Below are 14,467 nucleotides of genomic sequence, written 5' to 3' on the forward strand. Positions count from 1 at the left end.
CAGGAAGAAGGACCTGGCCACCCAATCCCAAAATAAATGGCCATGAAAACCCTATGAAAAGCAGCAGAGCATTGCCTGATACAGCATCACAAGATGAAAGGATGGTGCGAAAAAGACCAGGCAGAGATCCACTCTGCTGTACCAAGGTCTATAGGAGTTGGAATTGGCTCAATGGCACTAATAAGAAAGGACAAAACCTGGTTCATTACAGGCTTTGAAAGCCCTGTTCTCTTCCTTTTTTTTTCAATTCCTTCCTTTGGGTGGGATTGGAAGGGTCAGTGGGTAGTCATTGCTCCTGGGCTGATGGGGATTGACACCCAGCCATAACCAATCACCTGGGATGCCAGTAAGGAGATGTTGTAGGGGAGGAAGACATTTCCCCTACCCACTGTGGGTTCTTCTGGCTGGAGAATGAATTAAATTCACATGAGACAGAATACCAGGAGAAAATTAAACAAAGCTTTATTACATGTATACATGGGAGAGGCTCAGGCAACCTGAGCAACTTGCCAAAATGGCCGAAGCGACTACCTTAAATATCCCCCTCAGCTAAAGACAAAGGAGGATGTTGGTGGTTGGGGGAGTCAGTTACAGTACGTTACCAGACAAGTACAGTAAACAGGATGCAGATTTAAATCCTTACCTATGGCATTGATTAAGAGTTTCTAGAGATAAGGTCATCCCCCCTTCTTCCAGGTACAGAGAGGGAGACACCTTTACAGATGGAGATTTCCTTTACAATGTAAAGGTCTCTTAACAAAGGGTAAGTAAATTCTACTTTTAAGAGTTGCTTTCCTGTCTGTAGTTTTTAAAAGTAACCAGCCCACAATAATCCAAATGCCAAAGAGACATATCTTGGGGTGGCCAATTCCAGTCCCCCACAATGTCATCTTTTTCTCTCTCAGCTTTCTGCTCAGCCTGAGGAAAAAGAGGTCAGAAACAGCCTTATTATGGATCCCCCTACTCCTCCCTTATCCATGCGCCATCCAGCAGGCTCCTAGCATTGCTTCATAATGCTCAAGCCTGTAGCTCAGAACTTTGCTCTGAGGTCAGGGATGAAGCAGCTCAGCTGAGCTAACTGGGAGGAGAACCAAGAGACCCAGGAATCTAGGCCAGCAGACCAGGTTCCAGAGGTCATAGCACCACTGAGTCCCTCTGACCAAAGAGCTGAGATCCTAGGCAGCAGGCAGAGGCTTTGAGGAAGTGAAGATCCCCATGCAGGGGAGAAGCTCCCACACACCACAGTGCAGGCTGCATCAGGTCCTCAGGCAATGTGAGGTTGGAGGTCGGGTGCGGAATCCTCACCTCAGATCTCTGGGCCAGGGAGTCATGAGAGCTCATCGACAGGGTCATGGGAGGTCATCATGTCCATCCTTGCTTCCACATGGACCCAGCACCAGAAAGACCTGCGGCAGCCTCTGTGCTCTTGGTCTCAGTCTGCTGAGCTCCTGTGGAAGGAAGGGTGGCCCAGACCCTTCACAGAGACAGGTACTTGTCTTCTTGGTCCTGGTCTCCTACAGCCCTGACACCCTCCTGAGGAGTCCCAGGTTAGTCCAGCAGAGAAGACTCATGACTAATCCAGGGCAGACTGTGGCAGTGGCCTTAGTTATGTCCAAGGCATTTGAAAAAGACAGATGTTGGAGAGACCATTTCCAAACCTTTGGAACCAGACAGGATCCATGGAACACGTGACTTGGAAGGAGGCTTCAGACAGGATGGTAATATTTCAATAGACAGGGATGGGAGCAAGGAACAGGGAGAAGGAAATGTCATTCTAGACACAGGGATGTCAGTGAGCAAAGAGGGGCTGACCCAGGGGCTGAGGTTGTGGGGGGCTGAGGGTCAGCTGAAGAGTCTGGAGATGGCTAGTTCAGACCTTCCCACAAGCTTCACTGCTCAGACCCCACAGCAGCCCCATGAAGGAGGGTGGGAGCACACTGCTCATCCATTCTAACCACCAAGTGCCCCTATCCAAGACAGGGGAAGAGCAGAAGCTATTTTCCAAAGAATGTAACTCCCCACCTTGGGCCTCTGGAGTCATTTTCTGAGAAACAGAACACTTGAAAGGACCTGAAACAATAACAATTCCTCTTCCTGCTCCACAGGGAAGTGGGTTTGGGACCCATGGGGTGATGCTGAGGCTGAGGTCCATGTTAGCACAGGTGGCCAAGAACAAGGACTCTGGTCAGTATATAATGTACACTAGACACACTCCCCAACACAAACACACACTGCCCAACACCCCCAAGGGAGCCCTCCACAAGCTGCAAAGGAAGCCTCGGGCCAGTCCCTTTGTGGGCTCCAACCCACCCATGCTGCCTCCATGGACCCCTAACCCAGCCAGCACCAAGGCCCTCACTCCCTACTTTGTAATATGGTCAACACCTCTACAGAGTCTCCGCACTTGGTCTCATGTTCTCAGAAAGACACACAGTAGACGTTGTGGGGATTAACAAGCACCATCAGGAGGGTCTCCTTTGGGAAGCTTCAGGAGGATAGGGGTCAGGAGCCGAGTCAATGACAGGGAATGAACACTTGTCCTGCAGGGGTGAGGGTCTTGAGTGGGAGGGTAGCTTGGGGAGGTGGCAGGGGAAGTGGCATGGCCACATGTACCCAGGGAGTTGAGGACACAAAGGGCAGATCAGAGGCAGAAGAAGCTGGACTAGAGCTGGAAGAGGCAGATGTCTGCAAGGATCAAACTCAGCATGGAGGTGTCCTAGGAATGCTGATTCTCCTGCTTTCTCCAATTAAATTATCTTCATGGGCTGGCCTGGCTTCTGGACCTCACTGCAGACAGTAGTGAAAGGCTCCTTGCTTCTAGATGTCATTCATCTAGACCCTAGAAATGCAAGACAGAAGGTTCCTAGAACAGCTGCGGGATAGAGAGGCCCCAGAGGGACCATATGGAACCAATGCCGCTGACATGAACTGCATGGGAATTCCCGCAGAGTACCGAGCACCACACTGGCCCCAGTTGTAAATTTTCTTAGAAAATACCAGTGACTATCTGGAAAGAGTTAAAGACACAGCAGGGCCAGAAATGCCAAGACCCAGGCACCTGGGAGAACTGGGAGAGCCCAGTTGGGCACTGCTCCAAGCTCTCATCTTCTCCCTGCCCCCTCGAGACTCCTGCTGGCTTAGCTCTGCACAGTGGATGTCACCATCGTGGTTCCTGTGTTCCTCCTGCAATTCTGCACCTGAGTCATACATGGAGTGGAGCTTGAATCTGGGCCTTGGAAACCTGTACCCTCCCCCACTGCTATGAGCCCCAAGGCCACTCTACAGATCATCCCCTCCACAGGGACGTTCCCTGAGCAGTAAAATGCAGGAGAAAGGGAGCCGAGGGCCCAGTGGGGGAGGAGAGGTACTGAGCCAGAAAAGAGAAGTGCAACCTGCCTCTTTCAGTCTCCGTCATCTTCTTCCCAGTGTCTTCCAAAGGCACAGTCCAGCCCCGAGGATCAACAGCACGGCCACGATGGTCCCTAGGATGGCTCGTAGGGGGCCAACAGTAGCATGTCCATGTGAATCTGTTTCCCTCACACAAAGAGAGTGAAGAAAGTTAAGGCAAGAGGGAACTTGAGATACCCATTGCCAAGGAGAGATAGAGAGAGCAGATGGAGAAGTTTGAAGGTCCTGGGTCAGAAGCTGAAGAGGCAGGAGCATGGAGATTCATTCATTCAACCAGTTCCTGAGCTCCTGCTTGCTGCCTGGGATACTGAGATGGACAAGACTGGGTCCACGCCCTTGGAGCTCGTCACCCAGCAGGGAAGACTGAGAGAATAACAAAGTCTGCCAGCCAGAGGGATCACAGTGCAATAGAGGTTTACACCTTGCACATAGGTCTTCAGGGAAGGGCATCCCAGAGGAGGTGATGGGTAACCTGAGTCTTGAGGGAGGAATAGGAGTTTACCAGATACTCAGGGTGGGCAGGACATTCCAGGAGGGAGGAGCACCATATTGAGGACATGGCAGTGTCAAAGAGCCAGCCCCTGGGAAGTTGCCAGCACCCCACTGGGGCAGGCAAGAGAGGGACAGGGCAGGAAGGAGCCAGGCAGAAAGATCAGAGGAAGGCAGGAGTCTGCTCTCAGAGTGTCTAGTGGGTCACACTGAGTGCTGAACTTTATCTGAGGGTCCAGTACGGGGGTGCGGGTAGGGTCACAGGGGGTTTTCTGTGATGCTGACACATCAGATCCCTCCAGAAGCTCATGGAGGGTAGGTTAGAGGGGCAAGGCTGCACTCAGGGGTACCAGGTCATCCGTTCATTCAGTGGGACACTGTGTACAAACTGTGCCAGAAGCTGTGCTTGGCACAGGGATTCAGAGGAGAAGAAGACAGGACCCTGCCCTCAAGGTGCTCCAGGCTCTGGAGGAGACAGGTACAATACAGAGCATTGCCGCTCAGTAGGGGGCCAGGGACCCTCCTCAAAGGTGATGTTGGAGGGCAGGATGGCTACAGCCCCTGCAGGGCCCTGTGCAAAATGAGATGAGGAGCCCTGTGTTCAGAGATTGTCAGAAATTTCAAGATGGCCACCGCAGAGCTTTAAACCCAGCACAGCACTCTGCATTCCCTGTAGAGGACGGGTCGGGTGGGAGAGGTGCTGGACAGCTGCTGCCCACCAACAGAGGCAAGAGGTGAGAGGCACAGACGTGAGAGTCATTTAAGAACAGAAACAAGTTAGATGTGCACCCCCCGCCCCAGACTCCAGTAGGTCGTGACCAGGTGGGGGTGGTGCTGATAAACATGGTGGGGAGAAAAACCCAGAATCTTCAGACCCCAGTGCTCCCTGAGCTCCGACAGTGCCCTCCCCACCACCAATGGCAGGTTGTACTCACCACGGGCACAGACCTCCCCAAGGGCTGAGGTGACAGCTTTCTGGTCCTCAGAGTTGCTGACCACACAGGTGAGGCTGGCATTGGGCTGGTGCAGAGGCAGGCTCACAGCCAGGGTCCAGGACTTGGGGGCTGGTCCTGGTGTCCCTTTCTGTTCCAGCTCCCCGGGGAGGCCCTTGCTTTCCCAGGTCACATTCAGGTCCTCTGTGACCCCAGCAGCCCTGCACTCTAAGATGATGCTGCACCAGCGTGGTGTGATGGACAGTGACTGGACCAGGATATGGGGAAGGGGCACAGGCTCTGCGGTAGGAGGGATGAGAGAATGGAGCCTCACATGAGTGGAGAACATTACAATTGCCACATTCTCACCCATTATCTCACCGAAGCTCTGTCTTCCTCCCTCTAGGAAGGGGAGACATTTTATAGATGAAATAGAATTTATCCAAAGCTAAATATGTAGTAAGAGACAAGAAAGAAGGGAGCCAATGAGTTAAGCCTTATGTGACTGCACTAGACTGAGCAAATCTTGAAGTCTCCCTCAAGAACATAAAGCCAGCACTCCAACTACCCAAGATCCTTCATTTTTAGAAAATGGGTCTTTCCTAGAAGGAGAAGTCGGGAGTGAAGGACTTGCCCTGGTCCAGGGCTCTCACTCTGCTTCTCCTGCTGAGATGATGCCTGGACTACACAGCCCACAGTGAACAAGAACATCTGTCCAGCTCTGGGAGTCCAGAGAAAGGCCCTATGCACCCAAAAGTGCAGACATTTCTGGAAGATGCGGTGGTAGCCACTAGGAATGACAATCCCGAGTGTGGTTAGAATGTGCCACTGAACTTGTGGTACACAGAGGAACAGAAGTGACAGGTTTACAAGCTAGTCATAGAAATCCCATGGGAACCTGAAGCTGTCAAAGCCACTCTCTGTAGGAGGGTATTTCTCTATGCAGAGGAGCTGTAGGATAAGAAAGAGGTGCTAAATGAGGTCTTCAGAAGTGTGGCAGGCTAGACTTGCTCCTACATCTATGGAGGCTCTTAGGGCTGGATTTTGTGAGCGAGGCTGGCCTCGGGCTGAGGCTGAGGAAGAGCAGAGGGAATAGGGAGGATGAACTACACGTGATTTCTGAATTACGGCAGGCAGAACAGTGCCCCCCGCCCAAAGATGTCCGCATCCTAATCCTCAGGACCTGTGAATATGTTAGGTTAATGGCAAAGGGGAAGTAAGGTAATAGATAGAATTAAGGCTGCTGATCAGCTGACATTAAAATAGGGAGATTATTCTGGATTATCTGGTTGAGACCTATGTAATCACAAGGGTCCTCAAGAGTGGAAGAAGGAAGGAGAGTTCAGAGGAGGCAATGTGAGGAGGACTCGTCCCACCATTGCTGCCTTGAAGACAGACAAAGGTGGTCAAGAGCTAGGAATGCAGTCAGCCACTAGAAGGCGGAAAAGGCAAGAAAGTGTTTCTCCCCTGGCTCCTGCAGAAAGGAACACGCCCTGCCAACACCCTGACTTGAGCCCAGTGAGACCCGTGTCTGACTTCTGACCTACATACAGCACAGCAAGATAATAAACTTGTGTTGATTTAAGCCACCAAGTCCCCCTTATCACTGGTTTCATTTTCTGCAGTTTCATTTACCCACAGTCAACCAGTCTGAAAATATTAGATGGAAAATTTCAGAAACAAAAAACTCATGTTTTAAATTGCATGCTGTTCTGAATAACGTGTTGAAATCTCGCATCATCTCACTCCCTCCCACCTGGGATGTGAATCATCCCTTTGTCCGGTGTATCCCTTTGCCCAGTGTAGCTGTATGGGCTACCCACCCGTTAGTCACTTAGTAGACGTCTCAGCTATCAGATGACTGTGGCGTTATTCCAGTGCTTGTGCTCAAGTAACCCGTATTTTACTTAGTAAGGACCCCAAAGCACAAGAGCAGCAGTGCTGGCGATTCAGATAGACCAAGGAGAAGTCATGAAGTGCTTCCTTTAACTGAAAAGGTGAAAGTTCTTGACTTCATAAAGGAAGGAAAAAAATAGAATGCCAGGTTGCTAAGATCTACAGTAACTTTTACTACAGTGTGCTGCTCTAATTGTTCTTTTTTTTTTTTTTTTTTTTTGCCTTTCATCTTCACATCCCCCCGGTACGTAGTTGTATATTTTACTTGTGGGTCCTTCTAGTTGTGGAATTTGGGATGCCGCCTCAGCATGGCCTGATGAGTGGTGCTATGTCTGTACCCGGGATCTGTACTTGTGAAACCCTGGGCCGCCGAAGTGGAGCACACGAACTTAACCACCCGGCCACGGTGCCAGCCCTAATTGTTCTATTTTATCATTACTTATTGTACATCTCTTACTATGCCTCTTTTATAAATTACACTTTATCATAGGTATGTATGAATAGGGAAAACATAGTATATATAGGGTTCAGTACTACCCACGGTTTCAAGCATCCACTGGGGTCTGGAACGTATCCCCCACGGATAGGGAGAACTACCGTAATGTGTTCTAGCAGCAATAGAAAACTAACACATAAATAAGTCAACTTAATCCTCTAAAGAACATTAAATGTTATGGCAAAAATTTCATTTCCCCCAAACTTCCATTTTCCTCTCCCAAAACACTGAAGTGACTTTATCCCTGGTGTGAATCTCAGCTCTGCTCCCCATTTGTGCTGAACCCACTTATCCTAATTTCAAGGGAGAAAATAGAGCCTGAAGGCTGGCATTGGGAAGGAGTGCTGCAAAATGGGGCCCGTGTGACACTCTTAGGTACAAAAGAAGGTCATAGCCATGGGATTGAGGTGAGGGGGTGTCACGTACCATAGACAGTGAGGTAGAAAATCTGGCTAGATTCCATTCCCCCAGTTAAGCTGGCTCGAGCCCGGTACTGCCCACTGTCATCACGCGTCAAGTTCTCAATCCTCAGGGACGTCATGTTGGGCACATGGACCCTCTGCTTGTATTTGTCCTCAAGGCAGACCCAGGTTAGAGTCCCTTCTGACCCATTATGGACTCGTAGGATGACTGTGTAATTTACGTCAGGGCCAAAGCCCCACGAGATCTCCTCCAGCTTGGTTCCTGGTTCCTTGATCACATGAAACAACACAGACCCTCCATGGATCTCCTTCAAGGGAACGTGGACTCCAGAATCCTGAACTCCAGCACCATGTGCTCCAGAACTCTTGACCCCAGTGCTGCAGACACCTAGGGCATTGGGAACAGGAACGTGAGTGTTTTTTGATCAAGGATAAAAGAGAGAACCACAGAACCCATCTTTTTAATGAAATCCTTCCAATACACTCCCTTGATTCTTGGAAGGCAGCCTAGTACAAAGAATTTGAAGCAACTCTGGAATCAAGTCCTGGTTTCAGTGCAGTGTAACCTTAAACAGGTTACTTAAAGTCACTAACCTGCAGTCAGGTTCTATACCTGCCTCAAAATGATAGTGTGAATTAAATGAGCTCAGGGATCAAAAGTACCAGCACATTTTCCAGCACAGACTAAGTGCATATCTGTAGGAGGCAACTTCTAAAATTGGTCCAACGAGCCCTCCTTCTTCAGCTTTACACCCTTGGTAACCACCTAGCCCTGGAGTGTGGTCTGACCTGGTGACTTGCTTCTAAAGAACAGGATACAGCAAAGGTGATGGGATGTCACTTAGCGATGTGAGCTTATACAAGACTGCGACCCGTCTTTCTCGCACTCTCTCTCTCCCTCAGTCTGATGGAGCCAGCTGCCATGTTGTCAGCTGCCCTGTGGAGAGGCCCACACAGCGAGGAACTGAGGGCAGCCTCCAGCCAACAGCCAGGGAGGAACTGAGGCCCTCAGTCCAACAGCCACAGGAACTGCATCCTATCAGCAATAACACGAGTGAGCTCGGAAGCAGATTCTTCCCAGCTGAGCCTTGAGCTGACTGCAGCGCCCCCCCACCCCCACCCAAGGCCTTGATTTCACTCTCAGAGACCCTGAGCCAGAGAACCAGCTAAACCACCCCTGGATCCTGACCCACAGAAGCTGTGAGGCTGTACATGGTATTGTTTTAAGGCACAAGTTTTCGAGTAACAGGTTACACAGCAATGGATAACGAATACAATAACAAGGTTGCTCTCCCTTCCCCTTCCTTCCAGGCAGTGTAGTAGTCAGGACGGGCTGGGCTCTGGTAACAAATAATTACAGTGCCTCAGGGTCTTAGAAAAGGGGAGTTTATATCCTACACCACATGTCCCCTGAGAGAGGGAGGGAGGGGACCTGTCACACGTGGTGGAGGCTCCACCACCTTGTAGCTGCACCACATGAAATCCACAGTGTCCTCACAGCCTCTCAGTCCCACCTCAGAGGATGTTTTATTGAAACGTGCTGAGGGGTCAGACTGGGTGATCTAGTACAACAGGTGGTCTAAAGCTTGGACTTCAGAGCCAGCGAGACTAAAGTTGAGGCCAGGTCTCCATTTCCTGGCTGTGTAGGCTTGAACTGTTATTGAACCTCTCGGCCTTCACTTTCTCACCTGTGAAATGGAAAGGATGACAGTGCTCACCTCACAGAATTATTGTGGGGATTTAAGAAGATAAAACTCTCAGCACAGTGCTCAATAATTGATCCATACGTGTGTTCCATCTCATTATGATGATGATGATTCTTGACCAAGCCTACCTGGGATCAGAGCCAGACATTCCCAGGTCCGAGGGTGGTGCCCTTTCCTCTCCCCTAGCTGCTCCTCTAAGGGGTCTCGCCCTGGATACAGGGCTGGGCTCAGACACCCGTGGGTGAAATCCCATAGGTGGCTGTAGGGAGTCGAAGTCCAGCCAGGGCCTTCTTGTTTACCAAAGGCCCCAGACTGAAAGGAAATTTATCTCTGTGTCCACAGCAGCTGGATTCCATGGCCACTGTCAAATCCCATCTTAGCAGATACGGGAGGACATCTGTGCTACAGGGGACGGTGGTAAAGATGGAGGAAGGACAGGCTACATGTTATCCCAAGCTTGGGTTGAAAAAATTACTATTATCAACTCTATTTGGTGTGGGCATTTTCCCCTTTCTTTAGTGAGTTGCTTTGTAATTGTAAAGGCATTATGTGTTCATAGAAAACTATTATATGGATTATGGAGTTGATTCAAGTAAAAATTCAAAGAATGCCTCGGCACAGAGGTAAGTACTGTTATTGATGTGTATCCTTCCAGATTTTCTCTATGTAACCACAATTGCCATAAACCCTGTAAACACAGGGCACCTGTTTGTACATTCATTCCAGCATTCTGATGGCCTGTGTGGGCGTGGCCTCGGACTCTTCCTTTGAACAGGCTGTGACAGCCTCCTGGTTCCCTCATTAATTAATGAATGAAATAAAATCACTCTTTAACACCTCAGTCAATCACGGCATTCTGAGTTAATCTCATGTTGAAATATGCAATTTGGGGTACAACAATGTACACTAACCATAAGCGCTCTATCTAACCTGGGGCTCAAAGGAACATCCTGTTCCAATGGGGAAATGTGCAGATGGACGAACTGAGAGACAGCATTTCAGTCTCCAGGGAGGCACCTTCCTAAGGGATTTTCACAGTAATTCTGACCAAATTATGTTTATCTATTCCCCCCTCCCCACCCCCAGCATTTGGTAAGATGGGGTCAGCACCAGGGGAACAGAGAAAAAGAAGCTGATATTTTCGGCATCACAGACAGAAACTGAGAAGCTCTGGCCGAGGTTCTCAGTCACTGCCTCTGAACAGCACAGCTGCAGCGAGCTTTCCTGAGCAGGGTTTGCAGATGGAGTTCCACACACTGTGGCGAAGGAGATGATGTCCTTCCAGGTGGTCAGAGATCCCTCTTGGGAGCAGAGACACAGAAAACAGAGGGCAAGGTTGGATCTCAAAGATAAGGCTTGAAGAGGAGGATTCACTCCTTCCTTGGAGGGCTGAGGAGGTGACCACAGGGACTTCCTGGGGTCTTCTCTTTGAAGGTGCCCTAAACAGGCTCACCAGCTGGCAATCACTGTCAGGCCACTTGAGTAGGACAGGACAGGATGAAGAGACAGAGCAGCGGCCTTGAAGTAGCCACAGGAGAGACCTGTCTGGGTGGACTCAGGAATCTCATCCCCTTAGAGGGGATCTGCCTAGGCCCTCCTTTCACAGAGGAGGAGGCTCCCTGGTGGGTGATCTTGTCGTGGGTCACGCAGGGCAGAGCCAGACCTGGAGCCTGGGTCTCCTTTCTGCCCACCCAGGGCTTCTCCCCTGCAGGAGCTGCCCACCAGCTCCCCCACCCTTTCCCTGCCCTCCCCAGGACTCCTCCGTGCCAGCACTGCTGTCTGATCCCAGGATCTGAGCAGGTCCCAGAGTCTCACCCTCCAACTTCCCTCTCCCGGGAAAGGGATGCAAGACTTACAGGGGTAGCGGAGCAGGGGCTTCTGGCTAGGGGAGGGTTAAACAGCAGCCCAGCCTGACTCCCCACTTTCTAGAGAGGAGGGACCCAGGGAGAGAGGAGTCTCAGCCCTCAGGCTGCAGGGAGGATTGGCCCCTGAAGCTGCGTGGGGAGCACCAGCTGAGAGGAAGATGGACGAAGACTTAGAAAGAGAAGGAAGGCAGCAAGAGCTCTCTGGGCCACAAAGGATGTAATCCTGAACAAGGAAATAAAGCCATGGGAGAGCATGCTAATAAACAAGCTAGAGTTCAAATCCAGTGAAATAACATAAAATTTAACACTGAAAAATCACCATAAAATGTTGTCCATTTTTGTGACACTTCCTCCTTTTTTTCTTCCTCCATCCTTCTCTCTCCATCTCTGTTTTTCTTCCTACTATTATCTTCCAAACCCAGGGCCTATGGAGAAAGCTGTATATAATTCAACATATTTCTCCATTTAAATAAATTGAAGAGGTGGAGAAAACTGACATTTTACTGTTGACACTACATTACCTGGTTAAAGGGGTCTAATGCAAAGCTCATCACGAATTCAAGACAGCCTGTGTCCAAATGCTCTCTAATCCACTAAATTTAACATAATTCCCTGCAAATTCATATGTGGCTGGGATATTACAACAAGAAAATGTAGTAAACCTTTCACAGCTTTAACCTGAATTCATAATTCACTAGTTATTATTATTTTCCCATTAGTTCTTTCTTTAATTTCATTATACATAACATAACATATACATAACATAAAACATAAAATCTCCGATAAAGTCATACATGAGATACTCGGGCTTCCTTAGGACAGTCTTTTTTTCAGTTTCCTTTTTGGTTAACCCTCCCCCTCTCTCCCTCCCCCTCCTTTCTCTCCTCCTCAAGTTCACTCTCTCTGGAAACCCACCTTAGCAGTCTGCTGTTTCCTTCCACGTTTTCTCCATTTATAAACATGTGGGCACACAGACACCCTTAAATTTTGAAGGCTCCTGTTCATTTACAAAATTAGATTTCATGGTATTCATCCTCCTGCATCTTGCTCGTGGAAATCCATGCCTCTGAACTCATGGAAATTGGAAATCCCACCCGACAACTGGTACATTTGGTTTTTTATCCTCCGTGTTATCCCATGGTACAGATAGCCCTCAGTTTGTACAATGATTCCCGAACTGCTGGTGCCTCCTGTGTTTCCAGGGTTTGTCTCTAAAGAACTGCTTTCAGTCCGGGGTCTCCAGGACCTGAGTCACATTTGTCAGTGGAGGGAGATGAAACCCACAGGCAGGAAAAAGGCATCCTCCTAGAGGATTCACTTTACACTAAGATAAATGCTTCCTAACATTTAAGATGAAAACTAACACTGTACTGGAATGCAAAATTCACAAGTAATTTGAAGTTAAAGGTGAGACTCCCAGGGACTCTCTCCTTGGTGCTTGGAGCTGAGCCCCAAACCCAGGCACAGAGTGCTCGTTCACTCTCCCTTTTCAGAAGAGAAGTCCAACAAGTCCAGACTGGAGTTGGTTCCTCCAGTTCAGGCACAGGGCTGCCAGGTCAGCCCCTACTCTACAGGACAGCTGCAGAGGCTGGCAGGGCCTCTCTGAGTTCCACACCAGGGGTACCCCGTTCCCACCCTCTTTGTCCCCAGGAGCAGCTTCTTTCTATGTCTCCATCCCTCTCCCCAGGCAGCTCCAGGCTCTCCTGGCTTCCCTGTCATTGCAGCAGAAGTGGCCTCACCTCCCTGTTAATGGTCCCCTTAATACGGCCAAGGTCGCCCTAGCTCAGGTTTTCCAGACTCCCCACAACCAAAATACCATTGGTTCTTTCTGTTCACCCATGGACAGTGCATTTTCTAAATTATAAGAGTTGTTTGGTCTTTTGTTCACCAAAGACAGCAGACAGGAAAGGGAGAACCTGCCCCCCTGCTCCACCCTGCTGCCCTCCCTCCCAGGAGCCCAGGCCACTCACTGAGGAGGAGGCTGCTGAAGCCCAGGAGCCAGGAGGCCCAGCAGAGGCGGGGGTCTTCTGAGCAGGGCCCCATCGCAGGCTGCCTGCCAGCCTGTCCCACTGCAGAGGAAGCATCCAGGAGTCAGAGACAACAGCAGAGGGAAAGCTTCACTCAGACAAGCTGCTTATGCTCTTCCCTCCCCAGGGGCGGAGCAAAGTGTTAGTTCTGGGATCGCAGCCCAATAGTTAGAGTAACTCATTCAGCTCTTTCATATCATCCCCAGCACCTACAGTAGGACCTCGATCATGAGTGCAGAATCAATTATAAACAGCCTCACTCTATGATATGCCAGGCACTGTGTTGGAGAGACCCCTCCCTGTGGCAAAATGAGCTCAGTGATCTCACCCTTTCCACCCCTACACCCACTGGAAGCCCTCCCCTGCTTCTCCCGTCAACAGCCTGCCCCAGGCAGCCCTGCCCACCAGTGCCAGTGTGGTCAGCTCACAGGTCACTCTGTTACAGCCAGGCAGGACTAAGCCTCTCCCGTCCTCTGTCCCCATACCATTGAATGAGTCAAATTTTCACTCAGATTTTCCACAAATTTCAATTGTCAGTCACCTAAGTTAGAAGCTCTGAGCAAAAAAGCAAAGCTCTTTGTGTGAAGTGTCAAATCCCCACACCCCCAATGCACATGTTGCCGTTTGCCTATTGCTTGCACCTACATGGCTTTCTCAGCGGCCACTAGTGCTAGTGATGCTCCCCACACAGGGCGTAGACTAACCTCTACAGAAACTGACAGGCTCTTAGCTGCATCACAACCAGGCTTTTCCTCTAAGCCTCTGCCAGCCCTGCTCCCGCTAACACAGAGCAGCAGGGACAGAGACTCACACACTCCTCCTGGCCACAGCCTCTGCTGCCTCAGACTCGTCGTCCCTACTGAGGGTCAGGCCCCAGACTCTTCCCCCAGACTAGATATTCTGCAACATTGAGAACTCTTGCCTCCTCTACCTTAGGGGACCAGCGCCATCTTCCTAACTCCTGGGAAGTGCCTCCTTCTCCTCCCCATTGAGGCTTCCCCCTCAGCTGCCCAGGTAAAACACCCCAAGGCTGGAGCTGCAGCACTGGCCCCATGACCGTGCACTCAAGGTAGTCAGGGCACTGCGTAGTAACCCATTTTTTGGATGCAAAACTCAAGACCCAAAGGGTTGCAAATCAAGGATCAGGGTCTGGACTCTTAACAACAAACTCTGGAAAAAAGACCCCAACATCACAGTTGCTGTCCAATCCTACTATGTGGCCTCAA

General features: G+C 50.1%; 1 protein-coding gene across 3 annotated transcripts; it reads right to left on the bottom strand.

The window, feature by feature from the left end:
- Positions 1–437: 437 nt before the first annotated feature.
- On the bottom strand, positions 438–13,402 carry LOC103565291 (SLAM family member 8-like). 3 transcript variants are annotated; one of them, XM_070608533.1, is made up of 6 exons: positions 13,185–13,400; positions 11,534–11,639; positions 7,648–8,031; positions 4,833–5,129; positions 3,397–3,527; positions 438–2,839 (listed from the first exon to the last, which is right to left on the bottom strand). In XM_070608533.1, exons 1-5 carry the CDS (start codon positions 13,296–13,298, stop codon positions 3,412–3,414), a joined length of 1,017 nt encoding a protein of 338 aa, XP_070464634.1. In that variant the 5' UTR covers positions 13,299–13,400; the 3' UTR covers positions 438–2,839; positions 3,397–3,411. The 3 variants fall into 3 exon arrangements, with proteins under 3 accessions (XP_070464634.1, XP_008539522.2, XP_070464635.1); XM_070608534.1 differs by having other exon boundaries at positions 2,714–2,839; positions 3,393–3,527; positions 13,185–13,402; XM_008541300.2 differs by lacking the exon at positions 11,534–11,639 and having other exon boundaries at positions 13,185–13,389.
- Positions 13,403–14,467: the final 1,065 nt, after the last annotated feature.

The sequence above is a fragment of the Equus przewalskii genome, unplaced genomic scaffold, assembly GCF_037783145.1.
Source record: "Equus przewalskii isolate Varuska unplaced genomic scaffold, EquPr2 ChrUn-9, whole genome shotgun sequence".
NCBI lineage: Eukaryota > Metazoa > Chordata > Mammalia > Perissodactyla > Equidae > Equus > Equus przewalskii.